Source organism: Mobula birostris, chromosome 29 (assembly GCF_030028105.1).
Source record: "Mobula birostris isolate sMobBir1 chromosome 29, sMobBir1.hap1, whole genome shotgun sequence".
In the NCBI taxonomy this organism is placed as follows: domain Eukaryota; kingdom Metazoa; phylum Chordata; class Chondrichthyes; order Myliobatiformes; family Myliobatidae; genus Mobula; species Mobula birostris.
This window is the reverse complement of record NC_092398.1, coordinates 15519127-15538130: the sequence shown is the minus strand read 5'-3', so window position 1 is coordinate 15538130 and position 19004 is coordinate 15519127. Positions and strand designations below refer to the sequence as shown.

The following is a 19004-nucleotide window of genomic DNA, read 5'->3' as shown; positions in this document are numbered from 1 at the left end:
ACATTCTCAGTTAAATTATCTTCTGATCCTTCTGTAAAAATCATTAACATACCATAATAATTTTACTTAATATATTGATGAACCAACAGATTCTCAGGCGATGAACCAACAGACTCTGAGGCATAATAGAATCCTCAGACTTTATTAAATTATGTAATCTAAAATCAACTAAAGTCACTGGAAAAAGTAAGGTGGGGTTACCAAGAATGCTACAGGACATAGTTTGTAATCCAACAAACCCATATTCTTAGCGTGATAGGAACCCAGCCACCCAAACCTAAAAACACTCTTCTTCTGATGTTCCCAACAGTTTCCACCACACCCTTCATAGGGTGATCATTCCTCTGCCCCCTCAGATTAATCCAGCATGTTCAACCTCGGCAAATGTGAGGGTAATTGTTCCATTTCAACCTGTAAAGCCGGAACAGGGACGTTTATTGCACCACAACATTAGCTTAAACCTTTTGCTTGCATCACATCCATTTTTAAAGTTGAAGATGAAGCTGAGCACAAGCCACACAGCCATAATCAACAAGTGATCTAATTAAACAATTAAAAATGGTCAACAAAGATTTTCGTGTAGCACCTCAGTAGTATCCACATAGACACATGAGAATATTAAATATTTAATATTTATCAATTATTTTACTGATATGGTGCTTCCAGATCAGATTATTACCCATCCATATGACTAGAAATCTTACCACCGACAGATCTTCAAGTATCTGACCATATAATTTCCATTCAAGTGCAGGTCTATTAATCCTTCTTGTGAAACATAATCTGAGTTTTAGCTATTGAAAGCTTAAATCCCCATCTGCCTGCCCACTGGTTTTGTACTTGCCGCCCGGATCTGACCGGTCTGTTGCCGGGGAAACGACGTCAGCGAAGAGCCCACTCTGTGACGTCAACGCGCCAAGGGTCGGCAAATCGCAGGGTGTCACGTGACGGTAAGGTAACAGCCCGGCCAGAGAGAAAGAGGCAGCTGTCAATCAGAGGAACCGCTGGGAACGTTGTGAACATTATAAATAAATCACCGAACCCTTCATGAAAGCAAAGAGCGTCACTGAACAGCATTTGTCATGTCCGAAGTAAATTTATTATCAAACCATATGCTACCTTGAGATTAATTTTCTTGTGGGCACTTACAGGAAAATAAATGCAACGGAATTTAGTCATAGTCATACTTCATTTATATGCAATTTTATTTTATGAAATCTATACTTTATTTTATGAAATCTGTAAACGGCACAGATTGACAAACAACCAATGTGCAAAAATAGACAAATCGTGCAAATTATATAAACAATAAATAATACTGAGAACATGAGTTGTTGAGAATTTAAAGGTTTTTGAATTTTAGAAAAGATAGATAATGTCTAGCTTTTTGTTGTCTACATGGATCAGTTCGTGTTGCATCTTGGATCCTTTTCAAACTTGTCAAAGTCATAAATTAGTTACCTTTGTAGCACAGTGCCTTAAACAAGAGATTGGGCAGCTGCAGTGTCAGGCCTCTGCTGTGTTCAGTGATTTGTTACCTATATGCAATTCACGTTGCGATAATCCTGCTGCTTAAATTATAATATTACAATTCCTGTAGTTATATTGCAACTTGCATTTAGTCCAGTGTGTTGTTCTTGCATAAGGTACCAATGAGGGATCAAGGGATAGTGTGTAAGGAAAGAGTTACATTTGATTCCTGCTTGGTACAGTATCTGCTAAACTGTGTAACAGAAAATGAAAGTTTGTAAGACAAGATGGTATCAGCTTGGAATGTGGGAAAAGTCTGAAGATGTGCACTAACACACATCACTGAGATGAGATACTGGTGAAGAAAGTGGGCTACATGGTTCATTTCATGTTCAAAGCCTTCATTGGTAACGCTCCCCAAATTTTTCTGTGCTTTTTTGACGATTGCATCGGTGCTGCGTTTTGCACCCGTGCTGAGCTTGTCAACTTCATCAGCTTTGCCTCCAACTTCCACCCTCCCCTTATATTCCTTTGGTCCATCTCTGACACCTCTCTCTGCTTCCTTGATCTCTCTGTAACCACTCAGAAGACTGACTGTCTACTGATATCTTCCATAAAACTTCTGGATCTCAGAGCTATGTTGATTAAATTCCTTTACACCCTATCACTTGTCAAAATGCCATTCCCTTTTCTCAGTTCCTTCGTCTCCATTGTATCGGTTCCCAGGATGAGGCCATCCTTCCCAAAACATTAGAGATGTTCTCCTGTTTCAAAGAATGGAGTTTGCCTTCCTCTCTCATTGATGCATTCACCTGCCACATCTCATCCATTTCTCAGACATCCGGCCTCACTCATCTTCCTGCTGCCATAACAGGGATAGAGTTCCCCTTGTCCTTACTTACCACCCCATTCATATCCAGCTCTTCATTCTCCATCAGTTCTGCCATCTTCAAAGATATCCCACAGCTAAGCACATCTTTCCCTCCACCCCACACTCTGCTTGCTGCTGAGACTGTGCTCTCCATGACTCCCTTGTTCATTGAACCCTTCCCAGTGATCTCCCTCTGGGTACTTATCCCTGCAAGCACAACATATGCCACTTCACCTCCTCCCTTACCTGCATTCAGTATCTGAAAAGTCCCTGCAGGACAGGAAACACTGCATGCCCACTGGGGAATGACTGTATCCAGTGATCCCTCTGTGGCCTCCTCCAACTTTGTCAATGAATTCCACAGATTCTGCACCTTCTGGTGACAGAAATTTTTCCTCATTTCCGTTCTAAATGGATGTTCTTCTATTCTGAGGCAGTGTACTCTGGTCCTAGACTACCCGGCTCTAGGAAACCTCCTCCCCCAGCAATGCTATCCATGCTTTTGAATATTCAACAGGCAAAGAATGGGTTCCCTCCCTCCTCATTCTTCTAATCTTGTGAATACAGCTCAGATTCATCAAATGCTGCTGATATCTTACCCTTTCTTTCCGGGGATCATACTCGTGAAATTCTCTGGGCCCTCCCCAACATCCTTTTATTAATAAGGGGCCCACACCTGCTCACAATATCTCAAGGGTGTTCTCAGCAATGCCTTACAAAGTCTCAGCAGGACTTCCTTGCTTTTTATATTCTAGTCATCTCAAAATGAATGCTAACTTCATGAGTGTTACAGAGATGGTGAATGCAAACTTTAAATTCCTTGGCATTATCGTTTCAGAGGATCTGTCCTGTGACGAGCATGTAAGTGCCATTACAAAGGAAGCATGACTGCGGCTTTACTTAGAAGCTTGTGTATCATCGATATGTCATTTAAAACTTTGACATACTTTGGCATGCACAGTGGAGAGTAACCTGGCAGAGCATGACAGCCTGGAATGGAAACACCAATGCCCAGCAACGGTAATGTTAGAAAAAGTGGTGGATACAGCCCAGTTCATTGCAGGCAAAGCTGTCCCCATCATTGAGCACAGTTACAAGGGTTTCTGCCATAAGAAAGCAGCATCCATCGTCAAGGACATCCCTCATCCATGCCATGTTCTCTTCTGGCTGCTGCCATTGGGAAGGAGATGCAGGAGCCTTTGGTCCCACACCACCAGAGTTATTACGCTACACCATTCATACTCTTGAGACAGCATGGATAACCTTCACTAAAATGATTTCACAATATGCAGACTCACTTTCAAGTTTTTTGTCAATCTGTGCCATTTATCATTTTCATAAATTCTATTGCATTTATTTCCTGTAAATGCCTGCAAGGAAAGAATATCAAGGCAGCATCTCTAGGAAGAGGTACAGTCAAAGCTGTACCTCTTCCTAGAGATGCTGCCTGACCTGCTGCATTCACCAAAAACTTTGATGTGTGTTGCTTGAATTTCCAGCATCTGCAGAATTCCTCTTGTTAAAGAATCTCAAGGTATTATATGGTGACAAATACGTGGTTTGATAGTAAATTTACTTTGACTTTGACAAATGTTCTTCAGTGACGCTCTTTGTTTTCATGGTGTTCAGTGATCTATTTACAAAGTTCACACCGTTCCCAGCGGCTCCTCTGATTGACAGCTGCCTCTTTCCCTCCTCCCAGGCTGCTGCCTCACAGTCAAGTGACACCCTGCGGATTTTCCTCCCCAGGACGCGCTGACGTCACAGAGCGTCCACCCTTCACTGACGTCGTTTCCCTGGCAACGGTCTAGCGAGGGGCTGAATTTTTCTCGAACAATGGAGACGCATTTGAGACACCGGGGCCTTCCTGGAACACAGTGAGTTTTGACAAAATTCAACTTATATATCCACTTTCTCTCCACGTACTTCCTGTAAAACCTTGTGCAGGTCGTTGGGACCTGGTGACGTTTTGCTTTTAGTCCTATTAGTTTTTCTCTTATGATGGTGACTCTTGTAAATTATTGCAGTACAGTATTGTAATGCCAACCAATTATTATATTTGGCAGCTTTGCTATTTCCCCAATGTAAACACTGTTCACGGTATTGAGTTTAACTTATCGCAATTTCCCTACTAGTTTTAGCTTTTGAGTCTCTTCAGCACTGCTTCCTGGCGTATTCTCAGTCCTCTGGTCTACTTCTCGCCCTTGTTGCCCTCTGTGTTCCGGTCTTTGATTTAATATTTCCCTTCACCTCGTTTGTTGACCGCAGATGGTTCATCTTTCTCCTGGATCCCTCTGTCGAATTGGAGTCAATATTTGCTGAAAGTTATGAATCAGCTGTTTAAACACCTGTCAATGTTCATCTACTGATCTGTCCATGAGCCTGTTTACCCCGTCCACTCCAACGTTACAACCGCGTTACTGCCTTTATTTAGGTTGAGAATATTGGTTCTGGACGTGTGTTGATTCCAGGATTGAATGGCTTGTCATATGAAGAGTTTTGATGATTCTGGTCCTGTATTCACTAGAATTCAGAAGAATGAGGGGTGACCTCATTGAAATCTATCAAATACAGAAAGGCCTTGATAGAATGGATGTGAAGAGGATGTTTCCTATGGTGGGAGAGTCTAAGATCAGAGGACACAGTCTCAGAATAGAGGGGTATCCTTTTAGAACAGATGAGGAGAAATTTCTTTAGCCAGAGAGTGGTAAATCTGTGGAATTCTTTGCCACAGGTAGCTGTGAGTGCCAAGTCTTAATGTATATTTAAAACAGAGGTAGATAGATCCTTGATTGTTCAGGGCATGAAAGGATACGGGGAGAAGGCAGGAGACAGGTTGAGAAGGAAGTTAGTACAGCCATGCTGAACTAGTGGAGCAGGTTCGATGGGCCAAATGGCCTAATTCTGTTCCTATATCTTGCGGTCTAAACTGCGTCACGTTGGGGGAGAATTCTCCCTCGCAGATCCTTCACAGAAAATCTCTTATTAATCTCATTACACAGGTTACATCTAAAATGGTCTCTTCCGGGGTAGATTCTGTAACAGACTGCTAGTAAGAAAGAATCCCTGACCAGTCCACAAATTCCTCTTCCACTCTGTCTTGCCAGTTTGATCAGCTTTAACAAATACAAAGATTAAATTCACCTATGATAATCACAGTTCCCTTCTTAGCTCCCTTTGATACTTTCCACTTTTATGCTTTCTCCTGTGAAGAGGCAACCCCTGAGGGTGTAGAGGCTTCCCACTCATGTTGTCTTTCCCCTGTTTTTCATTGTCCCCACCTGCATATCACCCCTCACCACCTCAAGATGAACAAGGCCACCCTCCTCCTTTCCCTCGTCCCAATCCGTGTGGAACATTGTTTGTTAGTTAAGGTCATCACCCCTACTGAGGCAGAGGCCATTGTCAATAGCTCTGCAGAATCCTCTGTCTAGGCCCAATCTTTCCAACTGTCCCCATGGGTAGTCCATGTTCTTGGTGGACACATCCTCTGCCGGGGATGAGGCCTTGGAGCTTCTGTAGCTCAGTGCTTTTACAGGATGGGCTTACTAGCCCTGTGTCCAACCCTCCTCCTTTTGCAACTGTGCTTGGAACTGTCCATGACAGAGTTGTAGAACATTGAATATGCTGGAATACTGAGCTCTCAGACCCAGACAGCCTGTCACCATGTTCCTGCAATAGCTGTAAGTTAAAACATATTTGTCACAACACAATACAATGCCTGCACTCACTCACCCTATCAATACCCCTCATAATTTTGTATATTCAGTCAAATCTCCCCTCATTCTCTTACACTCCAGGGAGTAAAGTCCTAACCTGTTCAGCCTTTTCTTATAACTCAGGTCCTAACATCTCGGCAACATCCTTGCAAATTTTCCCTGAGGTCTTTGAAAATTATTGATATCTTTCCTGTAGATAGGCGATTAGAATGGCTAATTTAGCCTCACCAATGTCTTACAAACTTCAACATAACATCCCAACTCCTGCACTCAATATTTTAATTTATAAAGACCAATCTACCAAAAGGTATCTTTACAACTTTCTTTACCTGTGGTAAAGGAATTATGCATCTGTATTTCCAGATGGCTCTGTTCCACCACACTCCTCAGTGCTATACTGTTCACTGTGTAAGTCCTACACAAGGTTGTTCTCCCAAAGTGCAACACTTCACACTTGTCTGTATTCAGTTCTATCTGCTGTTACAAAGATGGAAAGGACTCATTCATAATCTCACCCACAACTTCTTGCTTCAGACAGAAATTCCTCCATTCATCCTTGAGAGATCCCATGTTCGCCTCAGAGATCATCCTGTTTTAAACATATGTGTAAAATACCATTGCATTATTGTCAATCTTGCTCATGACATTTCTTGTCCCTTTTTGAGCTCTAGGAATATAAAACAGTACAGGCCATTTGGCCCCTGGTATTTTGCTAACTCTAATGCCAGTTTTTTATACTACATGCCCTCCTGTTTCTCATCTACTGTACAACACTACAGTCCCTTTATATTCACATATCCATGTAAAAGTCCACTGAACTGACCCTGCCATTCCTACCCGATACATATCCCTCTGTGTTCATTGATAGTCCTTTAATCCATCCACAATCTACCAGTCTTCAAAGTTGAAAAGTTCAAAGTAAATTTATTATCAAAGTATGAATATCACCATATACTACTCTGAGATTTTCATGAAGGCATTCACAACAGAACAAAAAAATACAATAGAGTCAGTGAAGAACTACACACAAACAAAGATTGACAAAGAACCGATGTGTAAAAGAATCTGTGCAAATCAATCAATCAATCTGGTAACATAGAATAGTGCAGCACAGTACAGGCCCTTCGGCCCACAATGTTGTGCTGACTCTTAAACCCTGCCTCCCATATAACCCCCCACCTTAAATTCCTGCATATGCCTGTCTAGTAGTCTCTTAAATATCACAAGTGTATCTGCCTCCACCACTGACTCAGGCAGTGCATCCCACGCACCAACCACTCTCTGAGTAAAAACCTTCCTCTAATATCCCCCTTGAACTTCCCACCCCTTACCTTAAAGCCATGTCCTCTTGTATTGAGCAGTGGTGCCCTGGGGAAGAGGTGCTGGCTGTCCACTCTATCTATTCCTCTTAATATCTTGTATACCTCTATAATGTCTCCTCTCATCCTCCTTCTTTCCAGAGAGTAAAACCCTAGCTCCCTTAATCTCTAATCATAAGGCATAGGCTCTAAACAAGGCAGCATGCTGGTAAATCTCTTCTGTACCCTTTCCAATAATTTGTAGAGACGTTCAAAGTGAGTCTGCAGGTGTATAAAATCATGTGGGGTATTGATAAGGTGAATGACCACAGTCTTTTTTCCACATGTGGGGAGTCTAAAACCCAAGGGCAGAGATTTAAGTAGAGAGGGGACATGAGGGATGACTTTTTACAGAAATGGTGGTGGTACCTTCTCCCCATGAACACTCACTAACTCACTCACTCATACCAACAATAAGAGACAGATAACACAGATTCCTAGGACAGATCATGCGGAAAGATTAACTAGAAAAACTCATACTCTCTGGGAAGATTGAGGGGTGTAAACCTGGAGGAAGACCTCGGCTTATGTACATCAAAAGCATAGCCAGGTGGCTACACATCGAGGAAATGGAAGTCATCCAAAAAACGAAGGATAGATCTATATGGAAAACCATGGTCACCAATGTCTGCATCGGATATGGTACCTAGACAGGCAGACAGGTGGTGGGTAGATGAAACAAGCTGCAAGAGGAAGTGGTAGAAGTGGGTACAATTACAGTATTCAAGAAGCATTTAGATCGGTACATCGATAGGAAAGGTTCAGATGGAAATGGATAGTATTAAGAGAGAGAACTGACATTGAATTACAGCGTGAGGCTCCCTGTATCATCTCAGAGGACATGGGGGTCAGTGAGACAAGCTCAGAGCTGAGGTCCAAGGCAGCCAGAGTCACTGCATGCAATGGTGGAGTGTTATGAAGTCATAGATTTGTACAGCACAGAAACAGGCCCTTTGGCCCATCACATCTGTGTTGACTGTCATGCCCACCTATACTAAACACACTGGCCTGCACTAATTCCATATCACTCTGTGCCTTGTTCATTGAAGTACCTTTACAGATGCCTCAGGTGTTGTTACACAGTCCCTGAAAGTGGCATCACAGGCAGACAGGCTTGTGAAGCAGGTGTGTGGTCTGCCTGCTTTCATCAGCCAAAGAATTGAGTACAAGTGTTGTGGTGTCATGTTTCAGATGTACAAGCAGTTGGTTAGGCTGCGTTTGCAATATTGTGTACAGTTCTTGTCACCACACTACAGACGTGATGTGATGTGATGAAGCTGGGTTTGACTTTGCTGTAGTGAAAGGGGTGAGAGGTGACATGAGGGGTACGGAGAATGATATAAGGAATAGATTGGATAAATAGAAAGACTATGTTACCTATGCTACGGGTGTCAAAAGTTAGAGAACATATGTTTAAAGTGACAAGATGGAGGTTCAAGGGGTCCTGAGGGGTAAATTTCTCTCACAATGATTATCATCTGGAATAAGGGGCTAGTGGCAGTGGTGAAGGTAGGAACCCACAAGCTCTCCGTTCAGCAACATTTCACAAGTCCCTGCCATTCACTGTGTACATCTAACTTCCCAAAATATAGTCATTGATTTGTGCAGCATGGACGTAGGCCCTCTGGCCCAACTCAGTGCCAATCAAATCGCTGACCTAAGCTAAACCCAACCTCAATTTGGCCCATATGGCTCTCAAACTTTCTTATCAATGTACCTGGCAAAATGACTTTTAAATATAATAAATATACCCACTTCTACAGTACCTTCTAGCAGAATATTCCACTAACCCACCATCCTCTCACAATGCAAGCCCCTCTGGACCCAGAGACCCACCTATCTAACTCTAGCCTAATCACAGGACAATTTACAATGACCAACTAACCTCCTAACTGATATATCTTCAGTGTGGGAAAAACTGGAGCACTCCAAGGAAACCCATGTGTTCATGGGGAGAAGGTACCCTCCTTACAGTTGGCACTGAAATAGAACTCCAGAATGCCTAGAGCTGTAACAGCCTTGTGCTAACTGCTACGCTGTGACATGACATCCAAGGTACTGTACTCACTACTCTGATGAAGGCAAATGTACCAAATGCCTTCTTCACCAACTTGTCTACCTGTGTCAACACTTTGTCTCTGTTTTACACCTGTCAGAGACCTGTCATTTACTATGTAAGCCCTGTTCTGAAATAAATTATCAAAATTCCTCACTTTGCACTTGGCTCCGTTAAATCTCATGGTCCATTTCCTATCCCACACTCCTAATCAGTCTGTCTCACTGTAATCTCACTGTCCATTAGACCACCAAAATTGGAATTTTCTGATTGGCTGGTGATGATTAGTGGTATTCCACAGGGGCTGGCATTGGGACGACTTCTTTTCACATTATATGTCAATGATTTGGTTTGTTGGAGTTGACGTCTTTGTGGTCAAGATTGCAGGTGATACAAAGATGGGTGGATGGACAGGTATAGAAGCAGGGAGTGTGCAAAGGACTTAGAACCATTGTGAGATTAGGCAAAGAAGTGCCAAATGGAATATTGTGATTGGAAGTGTATGGTCATGCACTTCAGTAGAAGGAACAAAGGTGTAGACAATCTTCAAAATGGGGAGAAAATTTAAAAATCAGAGGTGCAAAGGGATTTGGGTGTCCTTGTGCTTGTTCAGTGTTCCCTAAAGGTTAATTTGTAGATTGAGTTGTTGCTAAGGAACATAAAAGCAATGTTAAGCATTTATTTCAAGAGGACCAGGATATAAGAGTAAGGATCTGATGCTGAGGCTTTATAAGGTATTGCTTGGATTGCACTTTGAGTATTTAGAGCAAGATGTGGTGGCATTGGAGATGGTCCAGAGAAAGTTCACAGCAATGATTCCAGGAATGAAAGAGTTAAGGAGCATTTGATGGTTCTGGGTCTGTACTTGGAGTTTAGAAGAATGAGGAGGGATCTCATTGAAAGGCCTAGATGGAGTGGATGTGGAAAGGATGTAGTGAGTGAATCTTGGACCAGAGGGGATGGGTTCAGAATACAAGGACACTCATCAAGAACAGGTGAGGAGGAACTTCTTCAGCCAGAGGGTGGTGAATCTGTGGAATCCATTGCCACAGACTGCCGTGGAGTCCAATTCATTGAGGATATTTAAAGTGGAGGTTGATAGGTTCTTGATTTGTCAGGGCTTCAAGGATAATAAAACAGCCATGATGGAATGACAGAACAGAATTGATTGGCTGAATGGCCTAATTCTGTTCCCGTGTCTGATTGTGTCATTTTCAAATTTATTACTCATGCTGTTTACATTCTTACACAAACCATGAATGTGTGTTAAACACAACAGAGCACAGATCCCTGCAGCCCACCATTGGTCACAGGTCCCCAATCTGACTGGGGGAAGTAACGATGCAAATGGCCTACCGATGTGGGAGAGCAGACATTTCAGATGGTCATGGGAATGCAAGGAGGTTACACAGTGTGAGGCTACAGAGGGATTTAGCCCCTCTCTTGTTTTAATATACCTCTTTAAATTCAGCCTATGTTCCTGTGCTCCAGAATAAACAGTCCCACCCTATCCCAGTCTCCTCTTGTAACTCCAGCCCTCCAGTAACATCCCTATGAATGTTCTCTGCACTAACTGCAGCTGAATCACATTGTTCCTGTAGCTCGGTGACCAGAACTGCGCACAATACCCCAAGAGCAATCTCACCAACATCTCCTACGATTGTAACACAACGTCCCGACTCGTGTACTTATTGTCCTAACCAATGATGGCAAGGGTGCCATTTGCTTTCCTTGCCACCTTGTCCACCTACATCTGAACTTTTAGGAACTCTACCCACAGGTGTCTCTGTTAGGCAGCACCCTCCAGGGCACTGCCTCTCGCTGTGTTATCTTCTGCCCTGGTTTAACTGACCAAAAGTCTACACTTTGGATTTGCCTGAATTAAATTCCAGCTGTCATTTCCTTGTTCTATTTACACAACTGATGTCCATCCTCTTGTAGTTTATACAACCTTCATCATTGTCCACCATACCATCAATGTTGGTGTCATCTGGAAACGTATTAATCACGCACCTATAATCTCATCCAGATCATCAATATACCAGATATGACAACCAATAGGAGACCCTGCCACACAGCACTGAGCACAGGCTACCAATCTAAAAAACAGTAATGTCAGGATATGAAAGGGACCAGAAAGATGGAAGGGAGGAGATGTGGGAGTTTTCCAGCATGAGAAGGTTACAGAGGGGTGGACCTGATGGCGTCCAAGGAGTATGTGAGCCTGAGAATGAGAATGGGAAACCTGAGGCTGGGAAATGTTTTAGTGTATAATGTTTCAAGATTCAAAATAAGGTAGAAATGCTCTGCAAGAATTTGGAAGTGTTTAAGATAGAAATTGTCTGAAATTTTAATGTGTTTTGAGAGTGTTGTTTGGATTTAAGTGATTAAATTTTTTTAAAAATCTGTTCTAAACTACTTTAAACTACACCTCCAAAGGGTTCCTACCACCAAACATAACTTTACCTTCCTACCGCACCCCCAACCCTTCCCCCGCCTCCTGGTAATTTCCTTGTCCATTCATCCACCCCAACTAATCTCCCCTCTGGCATGTATCAAGTGGCCAAAGTGCTACACCTGTCTACCCACCTCCTCGCTCACCTCCATTCAGAACCCCAAAGAGTCCTTCCAGCTGAGGGAACATTTCACCTATGAATCTACTGGGTTTGTTTATTGTATCCGATGCTCTTGATGTAACCTCCTCTACATTGGTGACACCTGTCATAAATCGGGGTACTGCTTTGTTGAGCATCTCTGCTCCATCCACCAGCACTGGAACAAAGTGATGGCCCAAACTTTCATTTCTTATTCCCATTCCCATTCTGTCATGTTGGGTCCCTAGCCACCTCTTGTGCCACAACGAGGCCACCCTTAGAGTGGAGGAGCAACACCTTATATTCCACCTGAGTAGCCTCGAAAATGATGGCATGAATATCAATTTCCCCTTCTGGTAAAAAAAAATTCCCTCTGTCTCCCCTTCTATTCTCCACTCTGGCCTCTTGCCTCTTCTCACCTACCAATCACCTCTCCCTGGAGCCCCCTCCTTCCTTTTCTCCTGTGGTCCCCTCTCCTGTGCTATCTAATTGCTTCATCTCCAGTCCCTGACCTTTCCTACCCACCTGACTTCACATCATGTTCTTATTCCCCCACCTTTTTATTCTGACATCTTCCCAGTTCCTTTCCAGTTCTGAAGAAGGTCTCTGCGCGAAACATTGATTGTTTGTTCTTTTCCATGGACACTGCCTCATTTGATTAGTTCCTCCAGCATTTTGTGTATGTAGTTTTGGATTTCCAGCATCTGCAGAATTTCTTGTGTTTATTACTTTAAACTACTTTGTTAGCTGGAAGTAACTTCTCCTTTGTAGGGAGGGGGGCCAACCATTCGAATAGGTGGTGTATTGGCAGCAAAACACCATGGAGAATAAACCAATCTTTGAAGATTGGGTCATGACAGTATTATCTCCCTTTAGTGAGCATATTCATGGCTACTTATATCTGACAGGTCTTAATGTCTTCGCTTGAAGTTTACGGACAGCACAGCCAACACCATCATGTAACTCAGGCCTTCAATTTCCACCGTTACTCTTCTAAACCTTTTTTGCACTGTTTTAAAGTTAATTGCACTGTGGCTGTAATGAGGGTGACTAAAGCTGCACAGAATATCCTGGGTGTGGATTCATCAAAGTCTTACACAAAAAGAACATCACGTTCCAGCTCCTGTGCTAATCATCTTTGCTGATGGAGGCCAGTGTACCAAACACTTTCTTCCCCATCCTGTCCATCTGTGATGCCAGTTTTGTGGAAGTTTCAGGAAGGAAAGGTTTAAAATTGCAGGTGACCAGGGTTCAATTCCTGCTGTTGCCAGTGAGGAGTTTATACATTCTCTGGTGCTCCGGTTTCCTCCCACAGTCCAAGACCTACTGGTTGGGAGGTTAATCGGTCATTATAAATTGCCTGGGATTTAACTGGTGGATTGCTGGCCAGCATGGCTGAAGGGGCTGTAGAGACCTTTTCCATGCTGTATCTCAATAAACCCAAATGTAGTGTCCTGACTGAACAGAGCGCAGACACTGTACAGCCACAAGAGGAACCAATATTTTTGAGAACTGGCCTTCTTTCTGAAGTCTTTTCTGAGTGTTGATGTTAAGTATGACAGTCATTCCTCAGCTGATTTCCACAGTTAACCAAGGTTCCCTTGTAATTTTTGATACCTTCTTCATTCTTTTAGCCTAAGAGAGTGATGGGAAGGATACAGTTGGTCAGCTCCACAGGTTAGTGCTGTAAACAGGGGCAGGGTAATGTTGGGGGAATTAGTTACGAGCCAAGGTTGATTTGGAGAGCCTGTAAGAAAGAAAATGAATGAATGGCAAGTGGGACTTGTTTATAAGTGGGACAGCAAGTGTCTGGGAACAGAATGTTCCCGTTGGGGTGAAGGACAATCTGGCACGTTTGGGAAACCTTGGCAATGTGAGATAATGAGGTTCAGTTTTAAAAGAAAGAAAGAAATTATACATTTCATTCAGGAGGTTGACATCAAACCAATCCCTTTCTGGCTATAAAGAGATTGAGAATGCTCTGCGGAAGGAAACCAGGAGGGCAAAGAGAGGGAGTATGAGATGGATCTGGCAGGTAAAGTTCAGGAATCTCCGAAGAGGTTCTCCCGTTGTCTTCGGAGTAAAAGGGTAGTTAGGGAGAGATTCGGTCCCCTTAGAGATTAGAAGGGCTTCCGAGATCTTGAGCCCCAGGAGGTGGGTGAGTTTTGTAATCAATGTTTACTAAAGAGAAAAGTATGGCTGAAGAGATAAGAGAAAGAACCAGAGATGTTACTGAGCTGGGAATCTACAAGCAACACGCGGTAACACGGAAGCGGAGAGGAAAACTTGTGCTGGGAACTGTACACCGGGCCCACAGTTTGTGCAGATATGAACGGTGTGTCAGAGAGGGACCTGACAGCTCAGACTGTTACCACGGTCAAACAAATCAAGTTTATTGTCGTTTAACAATATACATGTATGCCGGCAAACGAGACAACGTTTCTCCGAATTAGCGTGTAAAGGATAAAATCGATAGATTTTTTACACATAAATAAACAAAGTGTGTAAATTAAATATTGCAAGATACAGAACAGATAACCAGTGACACTTTGAATGCGATGTGGCTGTGTTTGTGAGACCGATCAAGTCGCCGCATTTCGCCGTCCCTCCTGTGGAAAATAAAAAGATTTCCCTGTCACGAGATGGCCCAGCTCGCCAGCTCAGTCCTAAAGTGGGAATTGCCCGTATTTTTTGTTGGTTTTAATATTTCAGTCGGAAAACGGCGAACATGCCGGTGATCGCGGGAGAGAACGAAGTCGGTGCAGCAGTTAAACGGATTTATATGAAAACTGTTGCCTTTAATTCGGACCAAGCTTGTTTTACAGCAAAGAATCCGGCCTCGGACACAGTCAGAGATCGATCTGTGTGATGGAGGTGCCTTATTTTAATTGGAAACGGAGGGTTTTTGAGGAGAAAGAAACACAGAGAGACAGAGTGGCCGGGAGCTGACGAGAGGGTGTCACCGCCCCGTCCGCTCGCTGCCTTTAAATTGCTCTGCACCGCCGCCTCTCGCTTCATTTCTCACTCAGTTCTGAGTTTTGAGAGAGTTTGTACAGAGTCGCCGACATGACCGAGACCGCAGCTGCTGAAGTGGCTCCTCCACCGGCGCCTGCCGCTGCAACCAAGGCTCCCAAGAAGAAGAAGGCGGCCGCCCGGACCAAGCCAGCCGGTCCCAAACTGGGCGAACAGATCGACAAGATTGTGGCGGATTGCCGCAGTCCCCGAGGGGTGTCCATAGTCGCGATAAAGAAAGAGTTGGCTGCCAACGGCGTCGATGTGGAAAAGCTCAAAAGTCAGATCAAGATGGTCATTAAAAGGAAATTGGAAAGCGGCTCCCTGATTCACACCAAGGGCGCAGGTGCCTCCGGCTCCTTGACGGCCGCTAAAAAGGACAGTGGCGCGAAAATCGTGAAAAAAACGAAGAAACCAGCGGCCAAGACATCTCAGACCAAGAAGCCAGCGATCAAGAAAACTGCAGCTAAGAAAGCAGCTAAGAAATCTCCCGCCAAGAAGCAAAGTGTTAAGAAACCGACGGCTAATAAAGCGGCTGCTAAGAAACCAGCGGCCAAGAAGGCTGCGCAGAAGACCAAGAGCCCCAAGAAGATCGCAGCCCCGAAGGCGAAAGCGCCCAAGAAGTCGGCGAAACCCAAACCGAAGGCAACATCCGTGAAACCCAAGAAGACGGCGGCCAAAAAGTAAATAAAAATACACATTTTAAAGACCTGAAACCAACGGCTCTTCTAAGAGCCACTCACATCTCCCACGAAAGAGCTGGAAAATAGAGGTCTCTCTCTGCTCTATTACTCTGAAGCTGTCTCTCTGCATCCCTCTCCGTCTCTCTCGGGCAGGTCAGGGTGATGTGATAAAAGGAGACAGCGGCCGTCGGTTTGAACAGCAATTTGGAGAGGGAAGAGATTGACAATTTAATGTATTTGGTTGTAATGAATGTTTTGTAGATATACTGTATTGAGCAGCAATTCATTTCGGTGTTGGTTCCTGTGGTCCTTTTGAAAACCTGTTGTGGCTGTTTCCCCACAAAACCATTTAGTAAAAGCAGTGAATTAAAATCGATCTCAGTTTTCTCTCTCTTTCCTCCCGTTTCCGGCAACACTGAATTCACTCACCTCGAGAAGCTATTCAGTAAAAATGTAAACATTCAGATTCAGCTAATTGAATGAAGACGATCGATGATTTACATCAAGGTGAAATTTGATCATTCGTGATTCTTTTAATTAATTGTAAGAAGATCTGTTGCTGTTGAAACAGTATTTTCTTTTGTTTGCTCTTGGAATTGGCGGGCGAATTGAAATTGAACCGCTATTCAATCACTGCAGTCAGACTGGCTAAATTCCGACCCTAAGTCACCAGTTTCCATATTTGGTCGTGGGTAATATTCTCCACCATCTCCCCCAACCCCACCACCGGCCAGCTTCAAACTGGTGCTGGAAAAGCAGCCAATCGCAACGCTGGGGCCTGCAATACGTATCTCTCTTTCAACCAATCAGAGAGTGGGGCGGCCCTTCATCAACTCTTTAAAAGCTGGTTCCTGCGTCTGCTCCGCTATTCCGATCCCGGTATTTGAAGTTTTGCTCAGGGGAGGTTGGGTGGGGAGGAGACCTACCCTCATCAGCGGTGTGGACAGATAATCAACATGGTGCCCAAGGAGTGGGTGGAATTGTTAATTTGGGAAAGTATTAGAGCCATTGCCTGCCTTTATTGTTGAAAATTTTGATTGTTAATAAGTCTTAACTCTTGACCAAGGGTTGAGAGTAAACGCATAATTTACTGTAAACATCTTTCATTTGTAAATGAACAGAGAGTCAACGCAAAATTTTTATTGTTAATAACTGTATTGAATAAGGACTCACAGTCAACGAATGGTTTTCTTTTCCTGTATGTAATTATTTTTATTTTGTAATATTTCTGAATAAAGTATTTTTGGAAAAAAAAGGCTGAAGGAGAATGGCCCGGACCAAACAAACCGCGCGCAAATCAACCGGTGGGAAAGCTCCCCGCAAGCAGCTGGCCACCAAAGCGGCGCGGAAGAGCGCTCCAGCCACAGGCAGAGTGAAGAAGCCTCATCGCTACCGGCCCGGCACTGTGGCTCTGAGGGAGATCCGGCGCTACCAGAAATCCACCGAGCTGCTTATCCGCAAACTGCCCTTCCAGCGCCTGGTGCGAGAAATCGCGCAGGACTTCAAGACCGACCTGCGCTTCCAGAGCTCAGCCGTCATGGCCCTGCGGGAGGCCAGTGAAGCCTACTTAGTTGGGCTGTTTGAGGACACTAACCTATGCGCCATCCACGCTAAGCGAGTCACCATCATGCCCAAAGACATCCAGTTAGCCCGCCGCATCCGCGGAGAGCGCGCCTAAATCCCACCTCGGCACTAAGCACAACAAAAGGCTCTTTTAAGAGCCACCAACACAACAGTGGAAAGGGCTGTTTGTTACTGTTCACTGAGCTTTTGTTAAACATGCCAGCCCCGCTCCCATATACCTCATCGACACGGAGCATCAGCAGTTCGATGCCGCTGGGTAACATTTGTGTTGTTCTGTTACGTCTTCTATTTCTGCTCTGCAGGAGGAAATCAGTGAGATGCCATTGTATTTACGAAGATTGCACATTGCTATGAGTTACTGGTTTGACCTCAGTGGACGAGGATGATCATCAAACTCTGAATTTATTAACGAATTGTCTGGAACACCAAGCTCGTAAGATTTGTTTTTGGGTGGGAAGGAAACGATCAGGCAGGGAACATGCGCCTGTCCATTATGAACTACGCTCCTACGTGGCTTTATCCATTATCCCTTCCTGTCTATTTGCTTTAACTGGGGTAGAGTTGACTGGGAGAGCCCGTCAGTATGTGCTGGGTGTGTAACTGAAGAGGTAGTGGTTTCTCCATCTGTGCTTCATCAATATGTAGGAATGGAATTCTAAAGGCCCAGTGTCACATAACACCAGTGCATCATTTCAGGTGTCCCATCATTTCAGGTGTTAGAAAACGTTTTTCTAATGAACTCCCAGATTATGCTATCGAATTGCTGGCAATCCTTGCATTGCAGTGGATAGAGTATGCACAGCCTAACTGTGTTGTCTGATCTGATTCCTTCTCTGTATTATGTCGTCTTAAGATGGGTCGTCCAATCATTGTCCGGGTGTTCTGTTGGAAGTTAGGCAAACATTGTTACAGCCGCAGTATGTCTGCTTTTCTGGATCACAACTCATGTCGGAAGTAGTCGATATGTTGGCTAAACAATCTATGAAGGGCAGTGCTGTGATACTGATACCTGTATCCCACGAAGTAAGAGAGAGGCAAAGGTTTTAATTAAGGATCATGTTCTCTCAATCTGTCAGGGACTGTGAGACACTTAATTGAAGTGGAGACTGAATTGAATTGAATTTAGAAAAAGATGACTTCACTTTGGAGGAGATGAGAGCTCAGAATGGGGGAAGTTGCAATTATAAGTCATAGGAACAGATAAAGATCATCGATTCTGCTCCACCATTTCATTATGATTGATATATTTCCCTCCCCTGCCTTCTCCTCGTAAACATCAGACCCTGACCAATCAAGTAACTATCAAGCTCTACCTTAAATATACCCAATCACTTGACCATCAATAGCCTTGAATTCTACAGATTCTCCAGTCTCTAGCTAAAGAGATTCCCTTTCATCTCCGTTTTAAATGGACGTCCCTCTATTTCGAGGTTGTGGCCTCTGGTGTCAGACTCCCACACCACAGGAAATAATCTCTTACACATCCACTCTATTGAAGTGTTTCTACATTTGCCCAGAGCAATCAAAAACTCTTCCTATGACAACCCTTTTTATCCCAGACTTGATTTCATGAACTTCCTTTGATAGCTCAACAATGTCAGCACATCCTTTCTCAGATAAGAGGCCCAAAATGCTCATTATTCCAAATGAGGCCTTA

At 43.8% G+C, this 19004-nt stretch overlaps 2 protein-coding genes and 1 pseudogene across 2 annotated transcripts; 2 read left to right on the top strand and 1 right to left on the bottom strand.

Moving 5' to 3' along the window:
* The window catches only part of LOC140189847 (histone H2AX-like), an 836563-nt pseudogene that overhangs the window by 765385 nt on the left and 52174 nt on the right, over window positions 1-19004 (bottom strand).
* LOC140190081 (histone H3-like) lies at window positions 4171-17460 on the top strand. The gene is made up of 2 exons (XM_072246548.1): window positions 4171-4218; window positions 17002-17460. The coding sequence occupies exon 2, from the start codon at window positions 17031-17033 to the stop codon at window positions 17439-17441; it is 411 nt and encodes a 136-aa protein (XP_072102649.1). The 5' UTR covers window positions 4171-4218; window positions 17002-17030; the 3' UTR covers window positions 17442-17460.
* Window positions 15135-15767, top strand: LOC140190086 (histone H1.5-like). Its single transcript, XM_072246554.1, has one exon. It carries the CDS (start codon window positions 15135-15137, stop codon window positions 15765-15767), a length of 633 nt encoding a protein of 210 aa, XP_072102655.1.

Excerpts from the sequence above, each read along its gene's own strand:
- LOC140190086 (XM_072246554.1), top strand. The coding sequence starts at position 15,135 with ATGACCGAGACCGCAGCTGCTGAAGTGGCTCCTCCACCGGCGCCTGCC.
- LOC140190081 (XM_072246548.1), top strand. The coding sequence starts at position 17,031 with ATGGCCCGGACCAAACAAACCGCGCGCAAATCAACCGGTGGGAAAGCT.